Source organism: Pinus tabuliformis, chromosome 8 (genome assembly GCF_031772625.1).
Source record: "Pinus tabuliformis cultivar Carrire ecotype Pingquan chromosome 8, CPIR1, whole genome shotgun sequence".
NCBI lineage: Eukaryota > Viridiplantae > Streptophyta > Pinopsida > Pinales > Pinaceae > Pinus > Pinus tabuliformis.
The window spans coordinates 25751002-25776464 of NC_142294.1; the positions used below are offsets into that span (position 1 = coordinate 25751002).

At 37.2% G+C, this 25463-nt stretch overlaps 1 protein-coding gene across 1 annotated transcript in view; it reads right to left on the reverse strand.

The window, feature by feature from the left end:
- LOC149233965 (protein ESMERALDA 1-like) overlaps window positions 1–17433 on the reverse strand; it is a 105497-nt gene extending 88064 nt beyond the window's left edge. Inside the window, exons 1-6 of the mRNA XM_089368108.1 lie at window positions 17309–17433; window positions 9924–10121; window positions 5703–5907; window positions 5392–5559; window positions 4616–4783; window positions 4247–4437 (exon numbers count right to left, since the gene is read on the reverse strand). Of these exons, the coding sequence (XP_089224234.1) occupies window positions 4247–4437; window positions 4616–4783; window positions 5392–5559; window positions 5703–5907; window positions 9924–10121; window positions 17309–17433 (1055 nt within the window). The remainder of the gene's footprint in view (window positions 1–4246; window positions 4438–4615; window positions 4784–5391; window positions 5560–5702; window positions 5908–9923; window positions 10122–17308) is intronic.
- Window positions 17434–25463: the final 8030 nt, after the last annotated feature.

The following is a 25463-nucleotide window of genomic DNA, read 5'->3' on the forward strand; positions in this document are numbered from 1 at the left end:
TCTTATTGCCTGAGCAGCAGTAGTAAGAGGCAGAGAGGAACAGTTCGACATTTTCGTGGAAGAGATGGCAACCAGTGGACTGAGAGATCAGGACAGGTTGGATGGGGCATCCAACTATGTGATCTGGAAGGCAAGGATGTCATGCCTTCTAGATGAGCATTTTCTCAAGGCCTATGTCGACAGCATGGTGGCTGAGCCTACAAATCCAAATCCATTGAAGAAGTATAGGGGAGAAATGGCGAAGGCCAAGACGATGATCCTTGATGGAGTAAAGGATCACGTGGTGTGTCACATCGCTAGCAGAGGGACTGCTAAGGAGATGTGGGATGCCTTGGCAACACTGTATCAAGGATCTTCCGAGCAACGAAAGATGTATTTAGAACAAAAATTGAGATCTGCACAGATGCAGAAGGGGGAGCGCATAGATACGTTCCTCATGAAGCTTCAGGAGACCGGGGATGAGTTAGCAACTATGGTGTCTACACCTCAAGGTTCCGAGATGGTGAGATTGGCCCTAAACTCATTGTCAGAAGAGTGGCAAGTCTTTGTCCAAAGCATCCTAGGCAAGGCAGCTTTGCCAAACTGGGATAGTATGTGGGCAGTTCTCAAGCAGGAAGAGCTGAGGACAGATCTAGTCAAGTGTAAGCTTGATGGAAGCAGCAGTAGTGGGTCAAAGCCCAAGGAGGAGGAAGAGAATGCATCCCTTGCATCCAAAGGCAGTAGGAGTAGCAAAGGCAGAGGAGGGACGTCTCAAAGATCAAATGCTTCAGGTGTGGTGAAATGGGTCACTATGGAACACAGTGTCCTCTCAAAAAGAAGGACAAAGATAAGAAGCATGATCCGGAGGTTGCACCGCAAAGATCAAGGAGGAATTTGTTATGACAATCAAGATACGTCTAGGAGGGAGGTGCGCTAATTTGGAGTTGTTGTTCGAAAGAACTACAGATGGGCAGGATCCTTAAGGAACCCACCTCTCGGATCAATTCCTTGCTACGAGAGCCTAGATCAAAGGTAGCAAGATGGACCAGTGTCAATTGGTGCAAAGGAGTGTTGGAGCAACAGATGCAGTGGCTAGAACGCCAAGTCTGAGTAGCGTAGTGCAGAGTTGCATCAGTGCAGTTGCAGTCGCAGTGCAATGGCTTCAGATGGATAGTGTGGGACTAGCAGCAGTCAGATCTTCAACATCGAGATGCATCTATGTTGAACACTTGTTGAGTAATCTGGGATGTTTTTCCATTGTTGATGCAATAGCAACAGCAGTTTGCAGTGCAGGGGCAGTTGGCAATGCCAGCAGCAACACAGATGCAGAAATTCAGAGGGAGTTGGAGTACGGATGCAATGTTGACAGTGGCAGTGTCAGCAATAGTACAATTGCAGCAGCAGCGCAGCAGTTGGTGGACAGCATGTCAGACATCAGCAGCGCAGAGGACAATGTTATGAAGTCAAGGTGATGCTTTAGTGGGAAGCATTGCTAGAGCACATTCCTCGCTAAAAGGGAGTGTTGATTTTTGGTAGTATCAGATGTGCTCTAAGTCTCAAATTTTGCAGGGAGTCTTGGGCACATGAATTCCAAAGAACCCAGAAAGCGTTTTGGGAAATTCCACCCGGAGAGAGTTTTATTAAAATAGCTAATTATTTTTAATGGGTCCCTAGGTCTAAACTTAGGAAATTAAAATAATTAATGGGTCTTAACCTAACTATGGGTGTAACTTCTAGAAGAAGACGAGGATCAAGCAAAAATGATCTTAGCCATTGATTAGCTTCATATCTGGGTCGTTGAATGTCAACGAGAAGATATTTAAGGAGGCTTGAGGGTCATTTGGAAAACATGTCGAGAGAGATCAAGAAGATCAAATTTCTCAGAGAAGGCGGCACAACAATTGCTAGAGGAGTGATCGAAGTGATCTTTTGCAGTGAGGGGCAGAGATAGTATCTGAAAGAGGGAAGTTTTCCTAGGCCAGAGAGTACAAGGAAGAAAGGGAGGAACAACGTCAAGAGAGGGGCAAACGCTAGCCCACATAGAGCTGACGCAGTGGCAGCGCATGCCTTAGAGGGAAATCAAATTCCTGCTGAGGAAATTGAGTTTCAGAAGCCGGGAGCCCGGGTGAGACCCGGAGGCAAAAATTCGGAATTTCTATCCAACAGAGGGTCTGAAGGAGGAGCAGCATGATTCCCAGCAGGGGTGATGCTAAGACTACGTGAGGCTTACGCAGTTCTGCGCAAAGGCCGCGTAGAGGCTCTAGTCCAGCGTGATTAGACTTAGATTCTTCCGGTGACAGGGTGAGAGCATCTCACTATTTGTTTTGTCCAGTTTCTCTCTGTATTGGATTGTTAGTTAAGCATCAAAATAATTGTACACAGAATTACTACTGCATAATAATAAAACCCTCAGATCCGTTACACCGGTTTTCCCACTTTGGGTTTTTCCGGGGACATTTGCCCAAAAATAACAGTGTTATTGTGTTGTATTTTCTTTTTTGCTCAGTTTCTTGTTTCCGCATATAATTTAATTAAGTGAAGGTTGCAGTGTGTGTATTTCGATATTTGTCGTCGGAAACTGCAAGTAATTTGTTTAAAGGAATTTAAAAAATAGAAGAAATATCATCAGTTGTTGTAGTAGGGATTCTGGTTGTGGAATTTTCACAAGAAATGGCACAACGAGCTAGTAGGAGGCATCAAGGGGCTGCTGGCTACTGGCTGAGGCTCATCATGGAGAAAAAATTTCTCCTGGGGATATCACCCACAAAGTGGCGGGTAACAAGTCCCATTGGCCTATTTATGGTCATTCGTTGGACACTAATAAAATTATCTTATCTTATCTTGACAACATTGGATAATGCATTGGTTCCTTCTCAATGGTGGAAGCAGCTCGGCATCTAATTCTTCAATTGCACCTATTGAGAATTTATAGGACCTTTTCTCTTTTTTTCTTTATTTTTCTGTTTTTTCTCTCTATCCTTTTTTAATCAAGAACCTTTTCGCAAATTACATTTATTATCAATTTTATTTTACATTTTCAATGGACTAGTGCACTGCCACAAACTATCAACACTGATTGTACTTGATAGTCCCAGAACAACTTTTTGGTCATTTATTGTACATTAATAAATTAGCTCAACTTAGTTTTTGTTCTCTAGGGGATACATTAAGCAATTTCTTATTGGTTGTATCGTATAAGCTAAATTGTCTTTTTGTTTCATTGATCATTTTCTTAGTAACTTGAACACATAAATAAATTTTCAATGTCATTAACTCTCTTCTAACCATTAACAAGATTTCCTATTGAATGTTCGTGTCAAAGAAATGTTTTTTAGTCACCTAGATTAGAATCAGCAAACAAAAGTTGAATGCCTTTCACCTTCAATTGTTCCATGGCACGTGTTCTTTCAGAAACCAGTTTTCCATGGGTAGGCATCCCCAGGGGCTGGGGATGTTTCCCCTATGACCCCTTGCTTCATAGACTTGGGGATTTCACTGGGAACATTGCCTGTCATACCCATTACACCCTGATAATTGGGAACTTCACTGCGTCCTTCCCCTTCAGAAATTGCATGTTCCTGGTACTTGGGGATGCCCAGAATCCTAGGGTGGACCAAGCAAATGCTGATTTAGCATGAGCAGTGGCTTGAGCCTTGTTCCTTTTGACTCTAATATTCAAATGATGATGGATGTAAGTTATGTAACTATATGATGTATCATAATATTTTATTTTGATTTGGACATTGTTGATTTTACAACAACAAATACAATGGTTCACTTATTTTGAATACCAATTTCAAAGATATGTAATTGCCAATTAGATAGTGGATAATATATTTAATTGTATACATATGTGATTGATTATCCATAAAAACTCTACTCTATTTAAATATGTTGATACCTCTGTATTTTTAGATATATAATATTTGGGGCAGTCCCCTATTTCAGGGACCCCAAGGTTCTTTATTAAGTCCCTAGAAATTTGGGGGGTATCTCCACTCACATCTGCAAGACACATCCCCTCATCCACGCATTCCTAAACTTGGCAGAACATTGTCAGAAATCCTTTTTTCTCGAATGTGAAACTGGTTCTATCCGAGAGGTCATCCTTTAGATACTGACAAGGTTACCTTTGTTTAGTATCTTGCACAGGAAATTTTTTTGATGAACAGACAGTGTACAGATCAATAGAGTGATGTATAGGCAAAATAGCACATCAATGATAATGTGCCTTTGTACTAAATATTTGTGAATTAAATATACTGACCTTATATTTGGATTGTCTAGCAGCAGTGCTAACTTGCGTTTGTCGGGCTTGATTGTCTTACTGTGTCCTCCATATAAGTATCTCCTGTGCCCCATCAAAAAATGAGGGAAGTTTCCCCCTTGAGTTGTAACAAAAACTTCACTGTGTAGGCAAACAGTGTAGTCCAATGCAGCCATCCTTGAGGAATAATCCTATAGCCGAAGAAAGAAAAGGTAAACACAAGCTATATCCCAAGGATTCAAAATGATGAAGCCTTCACACTTGAAAGCGACAAAATATATATATATAACAACAGTGGAAAGAAAAATATCCATTCCAAGGTAGGACTCTGCCTTATGTCCCCCATCATCTAAAAGGAACTTAGCATACCTTAAAAGGAGCAAGTTCCTCTGGCATCGAAAGCATCTCTTTTGTTTGCAACAAAGGAAACATTTGCCTAAGGGGAAACATATTCTTGTCTGCCTTGTATATTTTCCCAGCTGCCAAGTAAATTGAGGTATTGTTATCAAATCCCATTCCTCTCAGCATAATACCAACCTGCATAATAAACAAAGTTTAGAGAAATTCAAACATGCAATCTCAACAAGAATGGAAATATTGATGCATTCTGACACATCACACAATCCAATACATTTTGCAAGATCAAAATGCTTGTGCATCCTATAACAGACTGCAAACTGCACACCTTTGTTACCTGCAACTAGAGACTAACAAGAATGCCTGCAAGATATTTATCCATCTGAATGAAGACATTCCAAAAACCATCCCAAGTCTGTTTGAATTCTATTTTATAGAATGCCATCAAAATTTTAATTTCAATTCAGTAAGATAACCATTTCCAGGAATGGTCTTTCAGTGACACTCGTATTTGAAAACAGTCAAGCAGAATTTTAAGATACGAGTAGTATCTCTTATCATGTGAGGTAATGTCTGAATTAGAAGTGGAGGGTCTTATAACCCAAATTTTAAGTTATTTCAGTTGATAGATGACGTGTTCGACCAAATTAAACTCAATATTCCCAAACAAGTGTCTAAAACTCTTAGATTATGAATCAACAAATAAATAGCCTCTGAAAGAGAGATTCAAAAAAGTAACAGTGAAAAATATTTACAGAGAAAAAAATATTTAATTCAGAATAACCTACCTCCAAGGGAGTTAGAGGGCATTTTCCATTCATCCTGATAGCCCCAGGTCTAATAATACGACCTGTTCTGTTGAACTTGCCCCTCCAACCCCTTTCTCGAGCAGCATCCATTTCCCTCTTTTCTTCCTCACCACCATCAAATATGCAGCAAGAAAAAGCTACCATGTCCTGCAAATCAGATAGCCATTATGTCCAGAATGACCATACATAAATTGGAGTTGTGTTAACTGCAAGATGACATCAACAATATACGAGAAGCAAAAGTCTGGATATTGCACAGAGGAAAAATCAATACAAGACAATATAACAACCTCTTCAAAACGAAGATGAACAGCAATATATTTTCCACCAGTGGTGGAGCTGTGCTTAATCATGCGTTCTACTAACTCCTCTGCAAGTTTAGCAATGGGAGCAGCAAATCGTAATGCTTCATAGTTAGCCAAACATCTGAGGCGCTGAATTGGGGGTGGAACCTCTTGCGACAATCGATTGGCAAATGGAGAAATCCGTATCACACTGAGACATGAAAAGCAAGGTATTAAAGGCATTACAAGCCACAGAATTTTGACCATAAAGCATATAGAACAAATAAGGATGTCAGGCAAAACGATATTTTCTATATCATAAATGGATATCAATCAGTTCCAGGTTTATATTCTCTGGATGAACCACATCTGGATTTGCAGCATCACATTTCCAGCCTCTGCTTCCATTGCCAGGACAAATGGTCATCCTAGAAAATTCCCAATCACAGGTTATAAGGATGAAAATTTTAGGCTACTGCTAATGTTGTCTTAGCTTGCATTTATGTAAAACGGTTTTTTTTATATGTGTGTTTTATATTATGATGATTATGTCTACAATCCCAAGACCAACAAGATCTACAGGATAAAAAAAGAATCAAGCTAAATGACCTTCAAAATGTCATCACTATATTTGGACATAGTGGAAACAAAAGTACTTCAGTCATTATTATGGTTTTCATAGGCCAGGAGATTTTGAAGAGTACTTAAGTTATCAAACTGCATAAAATAATAGCTTATAATTAACTCATTCCTGAGCATTTGGAAGTATTTTATTAGTTTGAATGTTATATAATTTAATATTTTAAAATGATTTTTTGGCCAAATATAACTTATATTTACAAAACCCTGTACAGAAAAGGACAGAAGCATATATACAGTGGTAACAATAACCTCTTCCTTAGAGCACCAAGGGCTGAAAGAAAGTCAAATTACTCATCTGGGTCCAAAGTGAAGACATCTTTTATCAAATGAGCTCCTTTGGCCAGAAGTTGATAGTGTACTTCATCCCACCACATGAACAAAGGACAAAAAGGAGCTAACCTCATGCAAAAACAGCCTTACACCTGATTTTCCACAGAATGCATAAAGCAAAGTTCTTCAAACAATTCCAAAGCCCAGCAAACACAGTGCAAACCTGAGAGCAACAATCACCAAGTAAAGCAAACTACCAGTGAACATTGTCCTGAAGCACCCGACATTTGATCCTCAAGAAACCGCAAACTCTACTTGGCAAATTGACACTTCCAAAAGATGTGTTTCATCATCTCTTACCACTAACAAATAGGACAGATGACATCAAAATATCCACTCTTTGCCAACCTAGCCAACAGAACCCCTGATATAATCACCAAGCATACAAAAAATCTCATCTTACAGGAAAGTAGATACAATCAAATAATATGCAACTGAGGAATCCAGCTATCCTTTGAATCCTTGGATAGAATGTGCTTTCACAAACGGGGATCATGGGTGCCTCTAATGAAGTATGGAATACAAATGGCAAGAGTCATGCTACTAAAGCGGACAACCAAAGCACCAACTACATTCTGTTGATTTGGGGTAGCATCGGATGTGCTCTAGCCACGAAATTTGGTGGAGAGGTTGGGGCACATAAGATCTCCATGAAATCTCCAATACCCAGAAAGGGTTTGGGCAGATTCTAAACAGATCAGGAGATATTAAAATAATTAATATTTTTTAATGGAGTCCCTAAGTCTGAACTTAGGGGAAATAAAATATTGATGTCTATTAATATGAATCTGTGTTAGAGTAGTCCAAAAAACATGGACCAAACCAGATCTAATCTTAGTCGTTGATTAGGGACTTAATCTCAACCGTTGAGATGTCAACAGGAAAAGTATAAGAGAAGTCTTGAGGGTCACTTGGAGGATACACCAGATGACCAGTCATTCTATTCTCTAGAGCAGGGTTTGCTAAGAGAGATAGAATCAGTGATCGGGAGAGCAACTGAGGGGCATTGAGTACAGAGAAACAGAGAAGGCAGAGATTGTGTCGGGAGAGTAGCGCAGCAGCCAAGGAGGGTGACGCAGAGCCAGCAAAGGCTCACGCAGGGCCACGCAAAGGCAACCAAGTGTTGCGCAGAGCACCAGAGGGGCTAGCACAACTGACGCAGAGGCTCCCAAAGCTGACGCAGGGCCTCCTGGGGCTGACACAGGCCAAGAAAGGCTGATGCAAGGCCAGCGTGAGACAGAGAGGGGCTAACGCAATCCAGATTGGGCAGACACTGGGGTTGCAGAGCAGTTTTGTGCTAAGGAACTACCAGAAGGGTTTTCCGAGGTTTCACCCAGGAGATTTCTCTCAAACTGTGAGGTATAGCTGCTAAGGATATTCTCAGTTGGGTAGGCCAGTTTCGGCACCTAGATTGTCCTCTGATATTGTTTAATAAGAAAACCCTCAAATAGTTGCACCGGTTTTCCCGCATTGGTTTTTTTTGGGGACATTGGTCCAAAAATAATGGTGTCATGTGGTGTGAAAATCACAGTGAATTATTCGGTATTTATCGTAGCAAACTGCAAATAAATTGTTAAATAAATTAACAATTAGAAGATTAATTTCCAGTTGCTATGATAAATCAAATTTTCACATATGTCTATTTATTGTTGGTCTATTGATAGGGATTGTATTTAATAAATATAAAAAGGCAAAACCTAGCATTAATTTCATACTTTCAACCCAAAATTAGGGCTGACGTCTAGATAATTATTATCGTCATATACATTTTCAGCCATCAAAACTTCATTGTTTACCTAACCCTTGTTTTCCCATTTGATAGTCTTTGCTCCTTTGTTGATCTTATCATTTATAGGCTATTTCTCAAGCTGTTATATCCCATTGTATGCTCTAAATCTGCATATCATAAAAACCCTAACTTATAACAGCTTTCTTCTAAATCATAGAGGTCTTAGAAAACTTTATTGAACTTTTGCAACTCTTACCTCAACCTTTTCAAGGTTTGGCTGGTACCTTTCTCTTTAATCATTAGACCCTACATCACCCTTAAACCCTTATTTGTTGCATATCTCGTTGGTGATTTCATTACGGAAGCCTCCCTTGTGGGGATAACATCCACCACTAAATAGCTAGAGAGAGGCCACTGAGCTGACAGTGGTGGCTGATCTCTTGTTGCCATAAGACCTAGGTTGCTTAGGGATGCTTATTTTGCAGTAACAGGCCCATAACGACTCATGGGGAAAGCACCCTACTGTTTGAAATGGGTATAAATAAGCATTATCTTACTTGTATTTTCATATAATTTGATCACTTGTATTCTTCCATTATACTAGTGATTACTCTAAAGGCACCTGTACCTATTGTACTCTCTTTCTCAAGGTTGATATGGTTGTTATAGTGCACTTATGGTCTAGCTCGAGCACACTTGTTAATGACTTATGCTGCACTGACTTAGTGCTTTTTCTTTTTGTCTCAAGCACACTAGTTAGGGTTTTATACTGTGTTGACCTGGTTCTGTTTTCTTCTTGTCTCCAGCACACTTATTAAGGTTTTATGCTGCACTTCCCTGCTGCAATTTTCTAATTTCTGTAGTGCAGAAATTAAGGGTTTTCTGGTTACTTCCATTTGATACTCCTCACTACTGTGAATCTCAGCAATAGGAATTAGATTGGAATAAGATCATATGTTATCAATTGAACCAGAGAATAACATAAGTAATAATAGCACATGCAATATGTTATGAACACTTTCGTTTCATAATTAGAGGTGTAAAAAATATCCAACGTAAATAAGACAAAATTGAGAAATCCATATAGGATAAACGCTTTTACTAAAGATGAATGCTGATGGATGTAGTACAAATGCTTTGTGATGAATATTATTTAAATATTCAAATATTATTATTATTATTATTATAATTATAATTATATGTAGTTTTTATCACTATGTGATGTTATTTATGTATATTACACTATTTCATACCACTGACAGTAAACAAACAAATCGATACGTCAAAAGAAATCACGCATTCATAATTATTTTTTTCCTTTGCTTTCACCTACGGGAAACTAATCAGTGCCAATTGTAAAATAACAAACATGTTGACATTATGTTATGTCAAAGAATAACAACTCTGCTCATTGCTTAAAGAAAGCAATACAATTACAATAAAACCATAAAAGCTGAAAGCCAAACAGAAACATATTTTCAACAGGGAACATAAATGGTTGACAAATGTCAAGTATCTTCACATACCCAGCCTCAAGTAGTTTAGGGAGAACTTTTTCTTCATAGTAACTGACAGGAGACCAAGCTTTAATCCTGAAGTTGAAAATATTGCTCATATTGTTGTCAAACTTTTCCATTATGACTTCGGGCAGCTTTCTAACAACCCTCACATCATTTCTAAGCATATCAATAAAGTGATCTTCGTCATATATGTCCTTAAACTTACTGCACCACTCAAATAAGAAAATATAAAACATTAGTTGCCATTCAGTCACAATGAAAAACAGTTCTCATTAACATAAGACAATAAGAACATAATGCAATCAAAATTCAGTGAATAAAGAGAACCTTAATTGCTATTTCTCCATCACATTTGTGCCTGAACTGTAAATGATGCTAAATAAAAAATCATTTTGATCTTTGTTGCACTTATTTTTTAGGAAGGGGGTACAGTGGGAACAGGGGGATGTGACTCAAAATGGCTAGAGCACACCCCCAATTTTTTAGGGGACGGCAATAAGATATATATATATATATATTCAAAATTCACTAATAACATTTGTAGTTGTTTCAACCATGTAAGCATAACAACCTATATATAGTATTATGCACAACCCTTACACTAGCCAATTATGAAAAAACTAGAGCAATTTAAAAAAGGGTTGAGTGGCATTCCATTATTGGCCGTTAGACATGAGCTTTAGCTTTAGGAAACTACGTGTAACTATTTTCTATTATTTTCTGCTACACCTGAGCTTTAGCTTTATGAAAGTTATGTGTAACTATTTTCAATTTGCAATAAGGTACATGAAGGATCTAGCAGACGGAGAACTGTCTTTATTGCAGTTTTTCTTCCTCGTATTTCTTGTTAATTACAATTATGTTAAACATAAAAAGCATTCTCTTCTCAATAAGTTTTGCAAACTTTTACAGTTGTGTTGAAAACCACTATAAAATACTCTAGCTCTGTAAAGAGATCAAATTCATATTTCAGATTAAGAAGGGGATTGAATAAGAATTTATTCAAACGTTCAGTACATAATCCAAGTCACTACTCTCTGATTATTTTCCCAGTGCTTGAGGGTGGGATGGTGGAAACATTGAACTTGAATGACACATGGAAACCCATGAATAATATGTAAAAGCTGAGATGATCCACAAAGTGAGAAAGAACAATAGCAATAACCACAAGGATTAGACTTTTCAAATATTGCATTTTTTGTTATCTTGACATGGAGGCTTTGTTTCTTATAAGTTTGCCACTGAAAATACAATATCTATATCACTAGAAACCAATGTTACATTTATCGTTACGGCAATTTATCATTGGGGGTCGAAATCTTAAATTATCAGCAATATCGGGGAAAATATCGGAAATTATCAGGAAACTTAAATAAATGCAAAAATAATCATTTTTTTCAATTTTTTAACTTCTAAAACAACATCAACATCAAACACATACATTGCTACATAAATATGAAAACAAAATTGATATATAAGATGTTTAAGATGTCAAGTAATGCATCAAATATCGATATTGAAATATGATATTTGTCCTGAATCATAAGATCTAATAGAATGATACAAAATCATGTCAACAAAAACAAATGTATCTCATGAAATGAATCATGGCAACGAAAACAACAGATTTCCCCTTGTTTACTTGATGGAAAATGGTCACAACATCCTCAGCAATGTTATCAGAACTGGAACAAAAGATTGGATGACCAAAAAATACATAAATATTCAAATTTTGAAAAGAACATATAATTCACATGCATGCATACGAATCCAAACTATTAGACACAAATATGCAAAATTTCTCATGTATATAGCAAAGGCATATAACCAAAATATCATTGGGTGCAATCCAGCACTAAATCAAAATAGATCAATAAAGAGGCTCTAAATGACCTCTTAAATCCAAAGAAAATCACACTACAACAAATAGCTACATAACATCACAATCATTGCCTATATAAGGATCCTTGTCAAGATCACCCTCTAAGCATTAAAATAAGATAGAAAAATCTTAACATCCTAATCAAAGATTTTGCTTGAGTGAAGTGTACATTTTTACTAGGGTCATGAAGGAGGAGCTCAATAATCAATGCCACCAACATTGAGGTATATAGAGGGCTTGGTGATCTTGATTAAATGTTAGTTTAGTACACTCATACATTACATAATCCAATAGAAATGCGACAATCCCGAAATCCTAAAAATTGTTAAGTCTGCTAGACTTAGAGTGGGATCTAAAATTCTACCTTCTCCATATGAAATCCAATGAGGTCAGAACCACTCTCAAACATCCCGAGTCAATTAATGGTAATGTTAAAAATTTAAGTAAAAGAATGAAAATCAAAGATAAAGGATCTTTCATTTTTATTTGTTACTTTAAGAATTTAACATTACCATTAACTACTAGGGCATGTGTCTCCTAAGATGAATCATGGAAAATGAAAACAATAGATTTCCCCTCATTAGCTTGATGGAAAGAGTCAAAGTTTCCTCACAGCTCAATCCCCTAACTCACTTTTAAAAAATTAGGGTTAAAAGTAAAAGAAAATTGGTAATAAGTTGAAATTGACAGAGACAGGGCAATAATTTCGATATTATCGTGATAAATTGAAATTATAGTGATAATTTCAAAAGGGAAATCATCACGATAATTACTACTGATATTATCGTCGAGGTTGGTTTTGGCAATATTATCCCGATAATTCTAATAATATCGCAATATGTGCAAGTCCATGGGGGGTAGCTTAATTGGTGATCACTATGCTTTGAAGTATTGTGTAAACTACGAGATTCAAAGTTTAAATCCCCAGTGGGTCAAGCCAACAAAAAAAATATCACAATAAGTGAAACTAAGCTAGAAACCCAAATTGAAACCCATCATACAAAACCCATGTTTTGAGATGAAATTTGTACAACACATCTAAATTCAGTGCAATAAAAAAATGGATGGGAAAAATGATCATAATGTTCAATCATCAATGTCCATGATTGTCAGAACTGCAGATATATGCTTGGATTATCCCTGAAATCTGCCCAAAACCTCAGTGAAATCTGCCAAAAACATCCTTGCAATCTATCTAGAGCATCCCTAAAATTGCCCAAAACGTCTTGAAGATGGCCAGCAAGTCTTCTTCTTTTCTTTTTTTCCCCATGCAACATAGATTTTGATGAATAGAAGTAGTAAATAACACCATAATACCTAAAGAAAGTGTTGATTTTTTAGGATCTTCTAGTCTACTAATTACTTCCAATGATTTCTTAATTAATTATTCTCATGTCACATTCATCATTAAGCAATTACACATAGAAAATCTCAACTATAAAACAATAATGACAATAGAATCATGAAGAGACAGCTAAACACAAATTTTACCCTACGAAAACCCTAACTAGGGAAAAACCCAACAACCCTTTCTTAGAGAAATTGTCCAATTCAACAAGAGAAAAATTTGAGATTCGTAAGGCAACCTGGGAGCTCCTAGGGCTAAACAAACCCTTCTCCCATGAACAACAGACACAAAGATTCCTTAGTTGCCATTTTCCTAAGCTTGTCTCATAAGCCTCGGACACCTCTCGGCCCTCCTCCTTTGTCTGCAGACCTTCCTTCTTTGTCTGCGGCCCTTCCTTCTCTCCTTGACCTCGGTCGTAAGGCATTTTCAGCCTTTTGCAACAAGCTAAAGTATTTCGTCCTATCTCCAGCAATATACCGAGGCTTCAACCCTCCTTCAAAAGACAAATAGAACTTCGACTTTCTTCTAGTCCAAACTCCAACAGATGGGTAACTTGATTTTCTTTTAGGGTAGAATACATCATAACATAAAACAATTCATTAACTCGTCCTTCTCCTAGTTGATTTGCGGCTCACTTGCTTTTTCTTCTTCATAAGAGATGATTTGAATTGGTGTGTGTAAATGAGGGAGACGAATTGGTATATATAGTGCTCTTATGGTGCCCAAGGGATGTTGAGAAATCTAGGGCATAGCAATTAGGTGATTTCTCTTCTATTGATAACTGCTTGTGAATGCTTTTTACTTCTTTGATTAGGATCTTCTTTCACTTGTGTTATTATAGTGTTATTCTTCATCAAACAACTACCAATGCATAAACCATAAACCTCTCCCACTTGAGAGGAAAACCAGAACAAATTCTTCTTCTTATAGAGACTCCAATCAATGAATACCAAGACCAAAACCCTTGACTTATTTGCCACTCCAACACCAAGACACAAAACTTCCTTGATGAGATCCTGAGTCAACTATAGTCAACCTTCTGGTCTTTCCTCCTTCTCGGCTTCTCTTCAACTTCGACTTCCTTCTGCTTCAAACCTGCAACTTTCTCGACCTCCTTGGGAACCCTAGTTACAGCACATAAGAGAGATATATGGTGATTTAACCCATCAATCTTCTTCGCTTGGACTGAATGGCCTTGTCCTCTAGCTCGGCTTGATGAACTAACTTATATCCTTCCTGAATCGGCTTCTATCACAGCAAGACAGAATTCGTCCTTTTCTATAGTAATAACAGTCCTCTCCTTTGCACGTGTGAGAGGAGATCAACCCTAAAATAGTCCCAAAACACTCCCAAATACTTTGTTCTTATTCCTTCTCTCTTCGTTGATGATTAGGCTTCTTCTAAGTGACCGTCACACTCCTTATTTCAAACTTGACATTGACCAAAATTATGCTTCTGAAATGAGGCCGAGTTGCCTATTTATAGTAGTTTCCCAGTCAAATAGGTCGACTTGAGAGAGGGTGAGTCGACATGTCTATTTGATAGATATTATTATTCTTCTTGATTCCAACTTGTGGGAGGTGTCTTTGCTTGGTCTTGGAGGGCCTTCCTATACATTTAATGACCCATATAAAAATGTAGCATGCCCAAGAATGATTGACTAGATGACAAATCCTAAAGGTTCACAATGGGAACCATTACTAAAATAAAATTCCTTGATCATGAAACCCATGATTCAAGTACTTACAAAAATAATTTTATTTTCTTCTTTTCATCAATTGCATATGTCATTATGAAGACTGAACCTAGTTACATTTTGCAACACTCCCTCTTAACTAGGGAGGTATTCATAATGGTATTTGGTCAGTCTAAATCTGAAGAATTTCTCATAAGAAGAGTCGGATTGGTAACCCATCTGTTTAGCATCATATCAACTAGCATTGTCACATAGCAAGGCCTTGACTAACATCTCTATCTCTCCACGAGATCTTAGAACAATGTTGGTGAGACTAATGATGTATAGGCACCCTCATCATTGTCTCTCTCAGAACATAGCCCACCCGGGTTCTCAGGGTGTGTTCCACCAGGACTATTCTTATCTTGGATTCCCAGTCCTCAAAGAATATAAGTCTTGTACGACTACTCTTATCTTGGATTCCCTAACTCATCCTCAAAGAGCATCGGATGCTAGATGTTTACCCAATCCTCCATTCTTTCTTCCCAAGTGAAGACAAGAATGATGTGTCTATCTCCCTCTCTTAATTAGGGAGGAAATATCTATTCCAATGAAGGAATGTACTCATTCCTATGGAAGGAATGTACCTAAGATCCCTCTTGGCTTAAGAATTATGCTTCCAAATTTCTTCTAAGTAAGAAACTTGTTTCTAGGCTCCCTCTCAGTTAGGGACCTATAGCAATTCCTCAGGTGGAGATGATGGGACAACCAACTGCTTGAAGAACTCCTCCTCACGATGTCATGAACATCTTTTTGTTATTCAGGAGTCTTCATGTTTGGGACTTCTTCATAGGGCACAGACCATCCATCACTTTTATCCATGAATTATTCATGTCATCATCCGAAAGTGATCCATTAGTTCATATACGGCCTTCCTTCATGTTATGTTGCCTTCTTCATGCCATGTTTTCTTAAGGATCTTTCATCCTACTACATGGGCATCGGTGGTGGAAGACATTCATGGATCTTCCCTCGGCAGTCCTGCATAAGCCCATCCAGAGATTTGTTCAAAAATAAGAAATGAACACTTAAATCAAAATTAACTTTGTGATGGTCTTTCATCATGACATCTTCTAGTTTGCATCAGCATCCTGCATACATATCGACACATCTTCCAAAGATATATCTTGTCAAGCGTCTCTTTTTCAAACTCCATCAGAGTCTACATATCTTTCATGGAGATATCCTAGTCAAATCTTCTTGGTCTTTGGACGTTGATTGCCTTTTCCATGGTCGCATATCCCACGATCTCTTCCTTCCTTCCTTCACACATTTCATTCCCAGGAACTTCCAATCAGAGTAGTTCAATTATAGTCAACCACCTCATATTACATATGAGGACATATTATGTTGATTTCATCTAGTGAATGTGTGACCCACACATTTCTGTATTCCTTCGAAAGACGAGATCCTTTCTTTTGATCATGCTCTCAAAATAGAGCATCAATCCATGTTATCTGCAATCATATGACATGACTCTACAATATTGAATGTAAGCATACATACCTCATTTTCCTTTATCCATACTTCCTTCAATAGCTTCCTTGATTGAAAAGAGCTTCAAACCCTTGATTTGCTTCACCTCTTATGTCATCATACCATCATCCCATGCATTCCACAAGTTTGGAATTCTTGATGAAACACTTGCTTCCCCTCTTGATCGATGAACCTTTCGATGAAGATTCCATCAAAGAATCTTGAGGATCTAGAGTATCCCCATCTAGCATATGTTTTCTTTTCACTGATGTATTATGATCTTTGACCTGGATGACCTTTTTCCTTTCCGTAAGTGCCACTTATGTTTCCAATGAGGTTCTCAAGAGTTATATCCTTCCATAGATGACTGCCATAGATTCCAATTTCAACCATCTTTCACGCTTCTCTATGATGATGTTTACGAGCTCTTTCTTTCAATGCTTCTATGATGCCAGGATGCATCCCATCATTTTTCTTAGTGAACCATGACAACCATATCTTACAACAGAAGACTTAGGAACTTGAAAAGAACTTAGGTGAGGAAGACTATCTCAATCATAATAGAGATCTCTTACCTCCTCATTCTTGGACTTCTTCTTTTCAACTTCCTCGACTTCTTCGGTGATCTGGGCTTCTTCTATTCCTCTTTTGTTATTGTCCGTCTTGATCTTAGGACAATCTCTTTTGTAGTGCCCATATTCTTGACACCCATAACATTGAAACTTGGCCATGTCCCTTTTCTTTTTCCGAGAACTAGACTTTCCAAATTTTCCCTTTCTTCTTCTCAATGTAGCATAAGCTTGAAATTCATCCCATAGTTGCCTCAATTTTCAACACTCCCTCTCAGTTAGGGAGGAATTCCCAATGGAATCATAAGTCTCATCTTGAATGAACATGTCTTGATATAAAAGAAGCTCATCATTGGTTCATCATGTCTCATCTCGTCTTACCTCATATCATCTTGTCTCATAGAAGAAGAAGAATCCATAACAAACAGTAGGGGAGATCGATTTACAACAAGGATAAAGATCCTCCCAGCCCTACTGGTCTCCAAGTCAAGTTCCATGACCTTCATCTCAGCTAAACAGTAATGTCTCAATCTAAAGAAGAAGAGGAATGATCCACTTGGTCAAGTCCTGGGCCTGACAGTAGGGGGGAGATACCCAACTTGCCACAGGCGGCATGGATCACACACGTCGTACAATGAAAATAGGGGAGATACTCAACCTATCACAAAGCATAAGGATCACACACACCTATTGTCCATTTATCTTCTCACCTTGATCCTCAAGAATCAAGTGGTAGAACACCTGCATCCACTAACTTACAGGAGATACCCAACTTACCAGTGGTAAGGATCACACACACACTCAAGTCTCCTCACCCATTGGCCAAATGGGTGGCAATCCCAACAAGCCCAACTTGTGGGTAGGATGCATATTGGGGTACACTCTATCAAGTCCCAGACTTGATAGTAGGGGGAGATACCCAACTTGCCACAAGTGAGAACGATTACAAGCACCCTATTTTGACGATAGTGGAGATACGCAACCTACCACAAAGAGTAGGGATCACATACACCTCTATTGTCCAGTGTTCCCTCAACCCCAGGAGCTCCATGGCTCTACCCACCCCCCCCCATAATTTTCCTAAGTTTAGACTTACAAACCCCATTAAAAATATTAATTATTTTAATAAAATACAATCCAAGTGGAATTGCACCAAACGATTTATGGGTTCTTTAGAACTCATGTGCCTTAGCCTCTCCACCAATTTTCATGGCTAGAGCACATATGATGCTACCAAAAACAAACACCCCTGATACATTCAACAATAGTGAATCTGAAATACACAATCGTATTGTGTTGTTTGCCCTCCAATCCAACTTCACCCAGTGTTCTGCTCACATGGTCCTTGTTTTAGTACCTGAATCTACCGGGATCCACTGATCTTTATCCACCAACAAATCCTCCATCTTGAACTTCCACAACTCAAAATTCTGACCATTAAATTTCTCGATCTTTATCTTTCCACTGCTCGCCATCTTCTTTCACCACAAAAATCGATCCCACAGATCTCCCACTGAACAGGGTCTACCACAGGCTCGAGCAAACCCCCTCAGCAGCAAAGGTGTCCCCTTGAAGCCGAAACAACTCTAATACCAAATGTAGGTTTTAACCTTGTATAGAAATTACCTCCAAGCAAATTCTTAAAACAGAAAAATATACAATGGCGAGAACATAAAACGAATACACAGAGATTTTCCCCCGGATCCCAAAATCGAGACTACCAGATTGATTTTTCATTATGTTCCTTTAAATGTTACAATACATATATATACATGCTGAAACATTCATAAACCCAATCCATTAACCTTGGGTTAGAACATAACCATAGTTCCCTTGACTGGATCTACAAAATACCCTAGGCAGAAAACCATCATGCCCAAAACCATGTGCAAAACCCATGCACAAAACCATGGGTAGGTACGCCCACCATCTTTGGGTTCGCCCACCATCCTTGGGTCCGCATATAGGAAAACAATATAACACACACCCAACAACCAATGAGATAATGTGAGCATCCATAGAATTATGTCAACAAACGATTCAAAAAATATGTGCCACAAAATAATGTCAACGAATCACAGAAAGGATGTGAGTTACAGGAGAATATAATCGAGCCTTAGAGAAATAGTGTGAGCCACTGTTGATCTAGTACGATCCTCCACAAAGAATGTGAACCACAAAAGATGTGAGCCTCAAAGATATTTGAGCTACCACAGAAGAACATAAGCCACCACAGAAGAATACGAGCCACAGAAATTCGAGCTCCAATGGAAGAGGATAGATGCTCTTTTATAGTTGTTTCTATAAGAAAAAAGTTGTGACCATTGGAGCAAGCCAACACGAAGAAGCCAACTTGTAGAAATAGGAGGGAAACTCTGAAATTTGAATTTGCTTACAAGAACATTAAATATATTTTCCACATTTCTTTAATGATTGTTTACCCAAGCAATTTGTCACATCAAGGAACACATTAATAATAATATTTTCTTTTAAAAAATATAAATTTTCTTGCGACAAGATGGGCTTCTCATGGGAAATTCATCCCATACTTGCCTCAATTTTCAACAATCCCTCTCAGTTAGGGAGGAATTCCCAATGGAATCATAAGTCTCATCTCGAATGAACATGTCTTGATATAAAAGAAGCTCATCATTGTTGCATCATGTCTCATCTCGTCTCACCTCATATCATCTTGTCTCATAGAAGAAGAAGAATCCATAAAAAACAGTAGGGGAGATCGATTTACAACAAGGATAAAGATCCTCCAAGCCCTACTGGTCTCCAAGTCAAGTTCCATGACCTTAATCTCAGCTAAACAGTAATGTCTCAATCTAAAGAAGAAGAGGAATGATCCACTTGGTCAAGTCCTGGGCCTGACAATAGGGGGGAGATACCCAACTTGCCACAGGCGGCATGGATCACACACGTCGTACAATGAAAATAGGGGAGATACTCAACCTATCACAAAGCATAAGGATCACACACACCTATTGTCCATTGATCTTCCCACCTTGATCCTCAAGAATCAAGTGGTAGAACACCTGCATCCACTAACTTAGGGGAGATACCCAATTTACCAGTGGTAAGAATCACACACACACTCAAGTCTCCTCACCCATTGGCCAAATGGGTGGCAATCCCAACAAGCCCAACTTGTGGGTAGAATGCATATTGGGGTATACTCTATCAAGTCCCAGACTTGATAATAGGGGGAGATACCCAACTTGCCACAAGTGAGAAAGATTACAAGCACCCTATTTTGACGATAGGGGAGATACGCAACCTACCACAAAGAGTAGGGATCACATACACCTCTATTGTCCAGTGTTCCCTCAACCCCAGGAGCTCCATGGCTCTACCGCACCCCCCCCAAACGCCCAAAATAGTGGAATTCAAAAGACAAGGGGGAAGAGCATAGCTCACTGTTCTCGATCAGCGCGTGACCACTTCACGGAAGCATCACATCCATCAATCCAAGCTACTCTCTGAAAAATTTGAATGGCTTGGAGAGAATATTTGTAATATGCACATTTGTTAAAGCCTCACTTCTTCAATTCCACAACAAATCACTATAACAGTCTCACTGCTCCCTCTATGTTAGAGCCTTATTGTTCCCTATGTGTTGGAGCCTCACTGCTCCTCTCGGCAAATGAAAGCCATTGAGGATAGGCTGCAGAGCATGATTAAGACCATGGAGCTTGATTGCATACTAATTACAACAAATGAAAATTATGGAATCAGTACATGCTGACGAAATGAATGCCATAAGAATTGAACAGGTCACTCTTCAAAGTAAGCTACAAATGTTGGAAAAATCACAACTCCAGCCAAGACTGAAGGATCCAGTACATGAACCTCCCAACCCGCCCAAACAACCTTCATCTTATTATGAAGAAGTCATTGATTCCATTGAGAAATGGTTAAACAAGGATGATCCAGGCAGGAAGGAAACTGAAGGAAATCAGATCGATGATTGCAACACCGATCCAGCGGCTTTGACAGAACAGGGTCACGAAAATAAGGAAGAGCAGGTCACAAAAATCAGTGGCATTCCAAATTTTCCAGATGAACGTTATCCGAATCAGATAGAAAGTTGCATGTCGATCGCGTCAACATCAACATCGCATCCTACCAAGAGCAAGCGTAAAAGGAAAAAGAGAAGAAGGAAGAAGTTTGATGCATCTGATACTCAGGACCAGCTCGATATTCGGATAAGACAGAGTCCTAGCATTGTCAGAGTTTTGCATAGCACATCCGAGAAGCAGCCCACAGACTTGCCAAAAAGTTGGTAGATGCTCAGTATGCACTATGTTGAGGGCATATGATGCCATGGGCATTGTTTTGTATAGTATCTCTAACCGTATTCACCTTTTTATTTCATGTTGTCAGATAGTTTATTTAATGCAGTTATATTACGTTTTTTATATTTCAGTTCATTAGACTAAATTTTCTATTCCAACGGTATTTTCAATATATGCATGATGATTTCGATGTTGAATGGATATCGATTTGATGGACTTATGTTTCCTTGGATGCAGGTTTTTGGGATTCTCATGTTACTTCTTGAAAGCAACGTGTCCCCATATGGAGCCAGATGTTGCACCGGATTTGTCAAAGTTCCAAGGAAGCTGAAGTACCAACTTTTTTCAACAAAGATCGGATCACATATCAGCAGTCCATGTGTCATGGTCATCCCATTCTGCAAGTTATATATTGTAAATGATCTTAGTAAAACCTTGAGTCTATGTAGCGACCTAGGTAAGCCTATAATTTAATGACAAATTCCATCCTAGGAGGTTTTTTAACCTCACTGATTACATGTGTTATTTGATACAGCTAATCAAAAGAGTTTTTTCCCTCCAACTGAAACCCCCAAAGCTAGGGTGAAATTTATTGTCAAATTATCAATGAGCCCCATTGTCGTAATCGATTCTGATGTAAAATTGGTTTGCGAATAATTTAAGCTAATTGGCTTAATTATTTTATTACAAATCATTTGGTTTACTAGATCATATTGTGTCGCAGATGGGTAATATGTCTTGAGGGTCTAAGACAAATGTGTATTCCCTATTTGAGTCTTGTAAAAGAAAAAATCATATGAATTAGAGGGTTGGAAAAATAATTAAATCCTATCATTTGTAAATTAATTAATTTTTCTATTAAAATAAAATTAAATCCTAAGCCAGAAAATTAATTAATTAGAGTCAAGTTAAAATGTCTTAGGAAAAAAAAAAATCCAAATGGAAAAATTCGTGGGTCTTAAAAAAGTCAATTTTTAAAGGTCCTCCACCATGGGAATATTTTTTTTTCAAGAAAAATTGGACCCTTAGACCTTGGTGGTTAAACCAAAGTCAAATTTTTTAGGAAATTAGCTCTAAATAATTAATTTTGAGCTAATTAAAATGGAATTAAATGATAAATTCGAAAATTCCTCAAAAATAAAAAAATCAAGGGCCAAGATTAAAAGATCTTGAAGTGTTTATCAACGGCCAAGATTATTTTGACAAAGATCAAAGAAACTAGCCGTTATTTTTCCATTTGGAGAATTTATCTATAAATTGAACAGTCATTTGAGTCTCTAACATCTTGATCTCTGGCTAGAAAATTTCTGTTGAAGCAGCTTTGTAACTATTGTCCTGCTGGGAACTATTTTTTCAATCATAATAAAGACTTTGGGGTGCAATTCAAAGTGTTTTTGCTTATTGATTTGTGGTATGTGCTGACTACGGGCATCTCTATGTTGTGCTGAATATTGGTAAGATTTGTTTTTCATTAGATGGAGATAGAATCATACTATTGATAGTTTTGGGCTAATCTTAGGTGGTTTGATTCCCCATGTGATCTAACAAATTATTTTGAGATAAATTCATAGTGTTTGCAGGTACTTCAGTCCTTGGCCTCCAAGTTCACAAACTTGGGCAAGAATCATTGTTGCTTGGATTCCAAATATTTATATGGTGGATTAAATCTTCGTTAAGGCTATAGTATACATTGGGGTTTCTAAAGTATTTTTAGCCATTCTTCAAAGGAAAAAACTCCATAAAAATATCTTTCTCAAAAATTTAAAATTTTTAAAACACTCATATATTTGTAGATCTTGTGAATCATTTTGTAGATCTAACTTGTAAATTATTTTTTCTAACTTGGGTTTTGGGATTTTTAGTATTTTGTATATATTTGGGGTTTGGGTGTTTTTATTTTCATTTTTGAAGGTTGGATCAAGGAATCAAGTGGGAGAAGAGATAGATTTAGGCCCTTGAAGGTAAGATCTAGTCTCTAGACAATTTTGCAAGGACATTTACTGAATATTTGACGGCAAAGTTCAGATCCGGAAAAATAAAAACAAAAATTGAGACACAGGTTTTTAGGTTTTGGCAACATTATTCATCCTTGTGCCCCGATCTATCATCCTAGCCCATTTATCCTCGTAAATTCGCTTCCCTTAGCCTCATTCTCCAATTCTTGGCCTCTATTGCCCTAAAATTGATAGAAACCCTAATATGAAGTTTTAAGGCTAAATACTTAGCAGTTTTGCAGAATTAATGTCTCAAAATTCTTATTTTTCAAGCGGCAACATGATCCCAAAGTTCAACGATTTTCAACAGTGGAATCTTCAAGGCCTTAGGCCTAGGGCTTGACCTTTAAACCCTTGTTTTTCTTTAGTTTTATTACAGCAGCTAGATCATTAATATCTAAGCCTTAAAATCATATTTTAATTGGCCAAAATCGATTAAAATTGCAAAATTTAAGTTTTCACAAGTTTTGGTCACTTGAGCATCTCTAATTGGACCTAAATCTAACAATTTAACTTTGCTAAAATTTACTGCACAACTTTGAAATTCAAGTCAGAAATATTTCTTAAGTATAAGCTTGATAAGGACCGAAAAAATTGAATTTTCAATTTCCAGCAAAAAACTTACTATTTATTGATTTGAGGCTTCTGTGATTTATATTTTGTGCGGTTGTATCTTCCGGAGTCATTGCATTCATATTTTTTGAATCAATGTTTCGAACCATCCTCTGTGGTTAATCATCAAGATAGATCCATGAGTGAATAAGTCAAACATTAGAAATCAATAGCGTCAATAAAGGTGAGGGCTAGAATGGGAATGAATGGCAGCCGACAAATTCCGAAGGAAGGAGCGTGAATTAATTGATAATGATTTAATTCAGGTTTAGTTTTAATTTTTAATTTGATAATGATTTTAATTTAGTTTTAATTTTAATTTTAATCTCTAGTTTTCTTTTAAAGATTAATAAAAATGCTTTATAATTTTAAGCAAGCTAATTCACAAATTAATTGTTAATAAATAAATTTGTGTTTATTGATAATTCATGATGTTTAATAATTGAATGTAGTAACTAATGTTTAATAATAGTATTTAACTGGTTGTTTAAATTATTATTATTTTTATAATGAATGATTAAAATGAAATAATAATTAATAACTAATATTTATTGATGATTATGAACTAAACTTATTATTTCTTTCTATTATTAATTAATTTTTATTAATTTTTAAGATTTGAAATTAGAAAAAAAAATATATATATATATATATATATTAATTTTTAAGATTTGAAATTAAAATAAAATAAAATAAAAATTAATTAATGATAATTACTAACTAATATTTGTTAATGATTTTCGAAAGTATAAATGCTTATAAACTTATTATTTCATTATTGATTATAATTAATTAAAATTTAAAATTGAATCTAATGATTAAAATTAAATTGAACTAAATAATTTCATTTTTATTTTTATTATTAATTTTTAATTTTAATTATTACTTTTTATTAAAATATTTTAATACAAATTTTAGGGTTGGTAAATATAAACCCTATAAGGAAGACATTGAAAGGTCACATTTAGCGATAAGAGGGTAGGGAGCAGCTAGGAGAAGGTGGAGTCGAAGGTTAGAGTGGGAATCCAATTATCACTTATTTTCCAACCATCATCGTGGTTAAGGTTGTTAGGGTGCTTTCCTATTTCAATAGCTTCTCTAAATTTTCTATGGTGATAATGATCAATTTTGGCCACGACACAAGAGTTTTCAATACAAATATGATGATTGGTTCTATTGGAGTGATCGGCCAAAGCTGAGGTTTTGAAACGATTATGCTTAATGTCAGCGGCACGCTGTTGAATCCTAGTTAAGGTTGATAGACCAGTTTCACCAATGTAGGTTTTGCCACAAGAACAGGGAACCGAATAAACCCCCTTGTGACATGTAGGATCAATGGGATCTTTTACCGATTTTAGGCATCTGCTAATGGTGTTCATAGGTTTAAAGGTGGTTTTTATATTGTTACTTTTTAAAATGTAAGCAATTTTATCAGTGTTGCCCAATATGTAGGGGAGGTGAACCTTACCAGCGTAATCATCCATTGGTTGTTTGTTTTTAGGATTCTCCGCCTTCTTGAAAGCTTTGATTCCTTGGTGTCTTTTATATCGATTCTTTTCAAAAACATCCATGAAATGGTTCTTTTCCTATTCAAAATGATCATGATCAGAAATGCGAACAGCCCTAGTT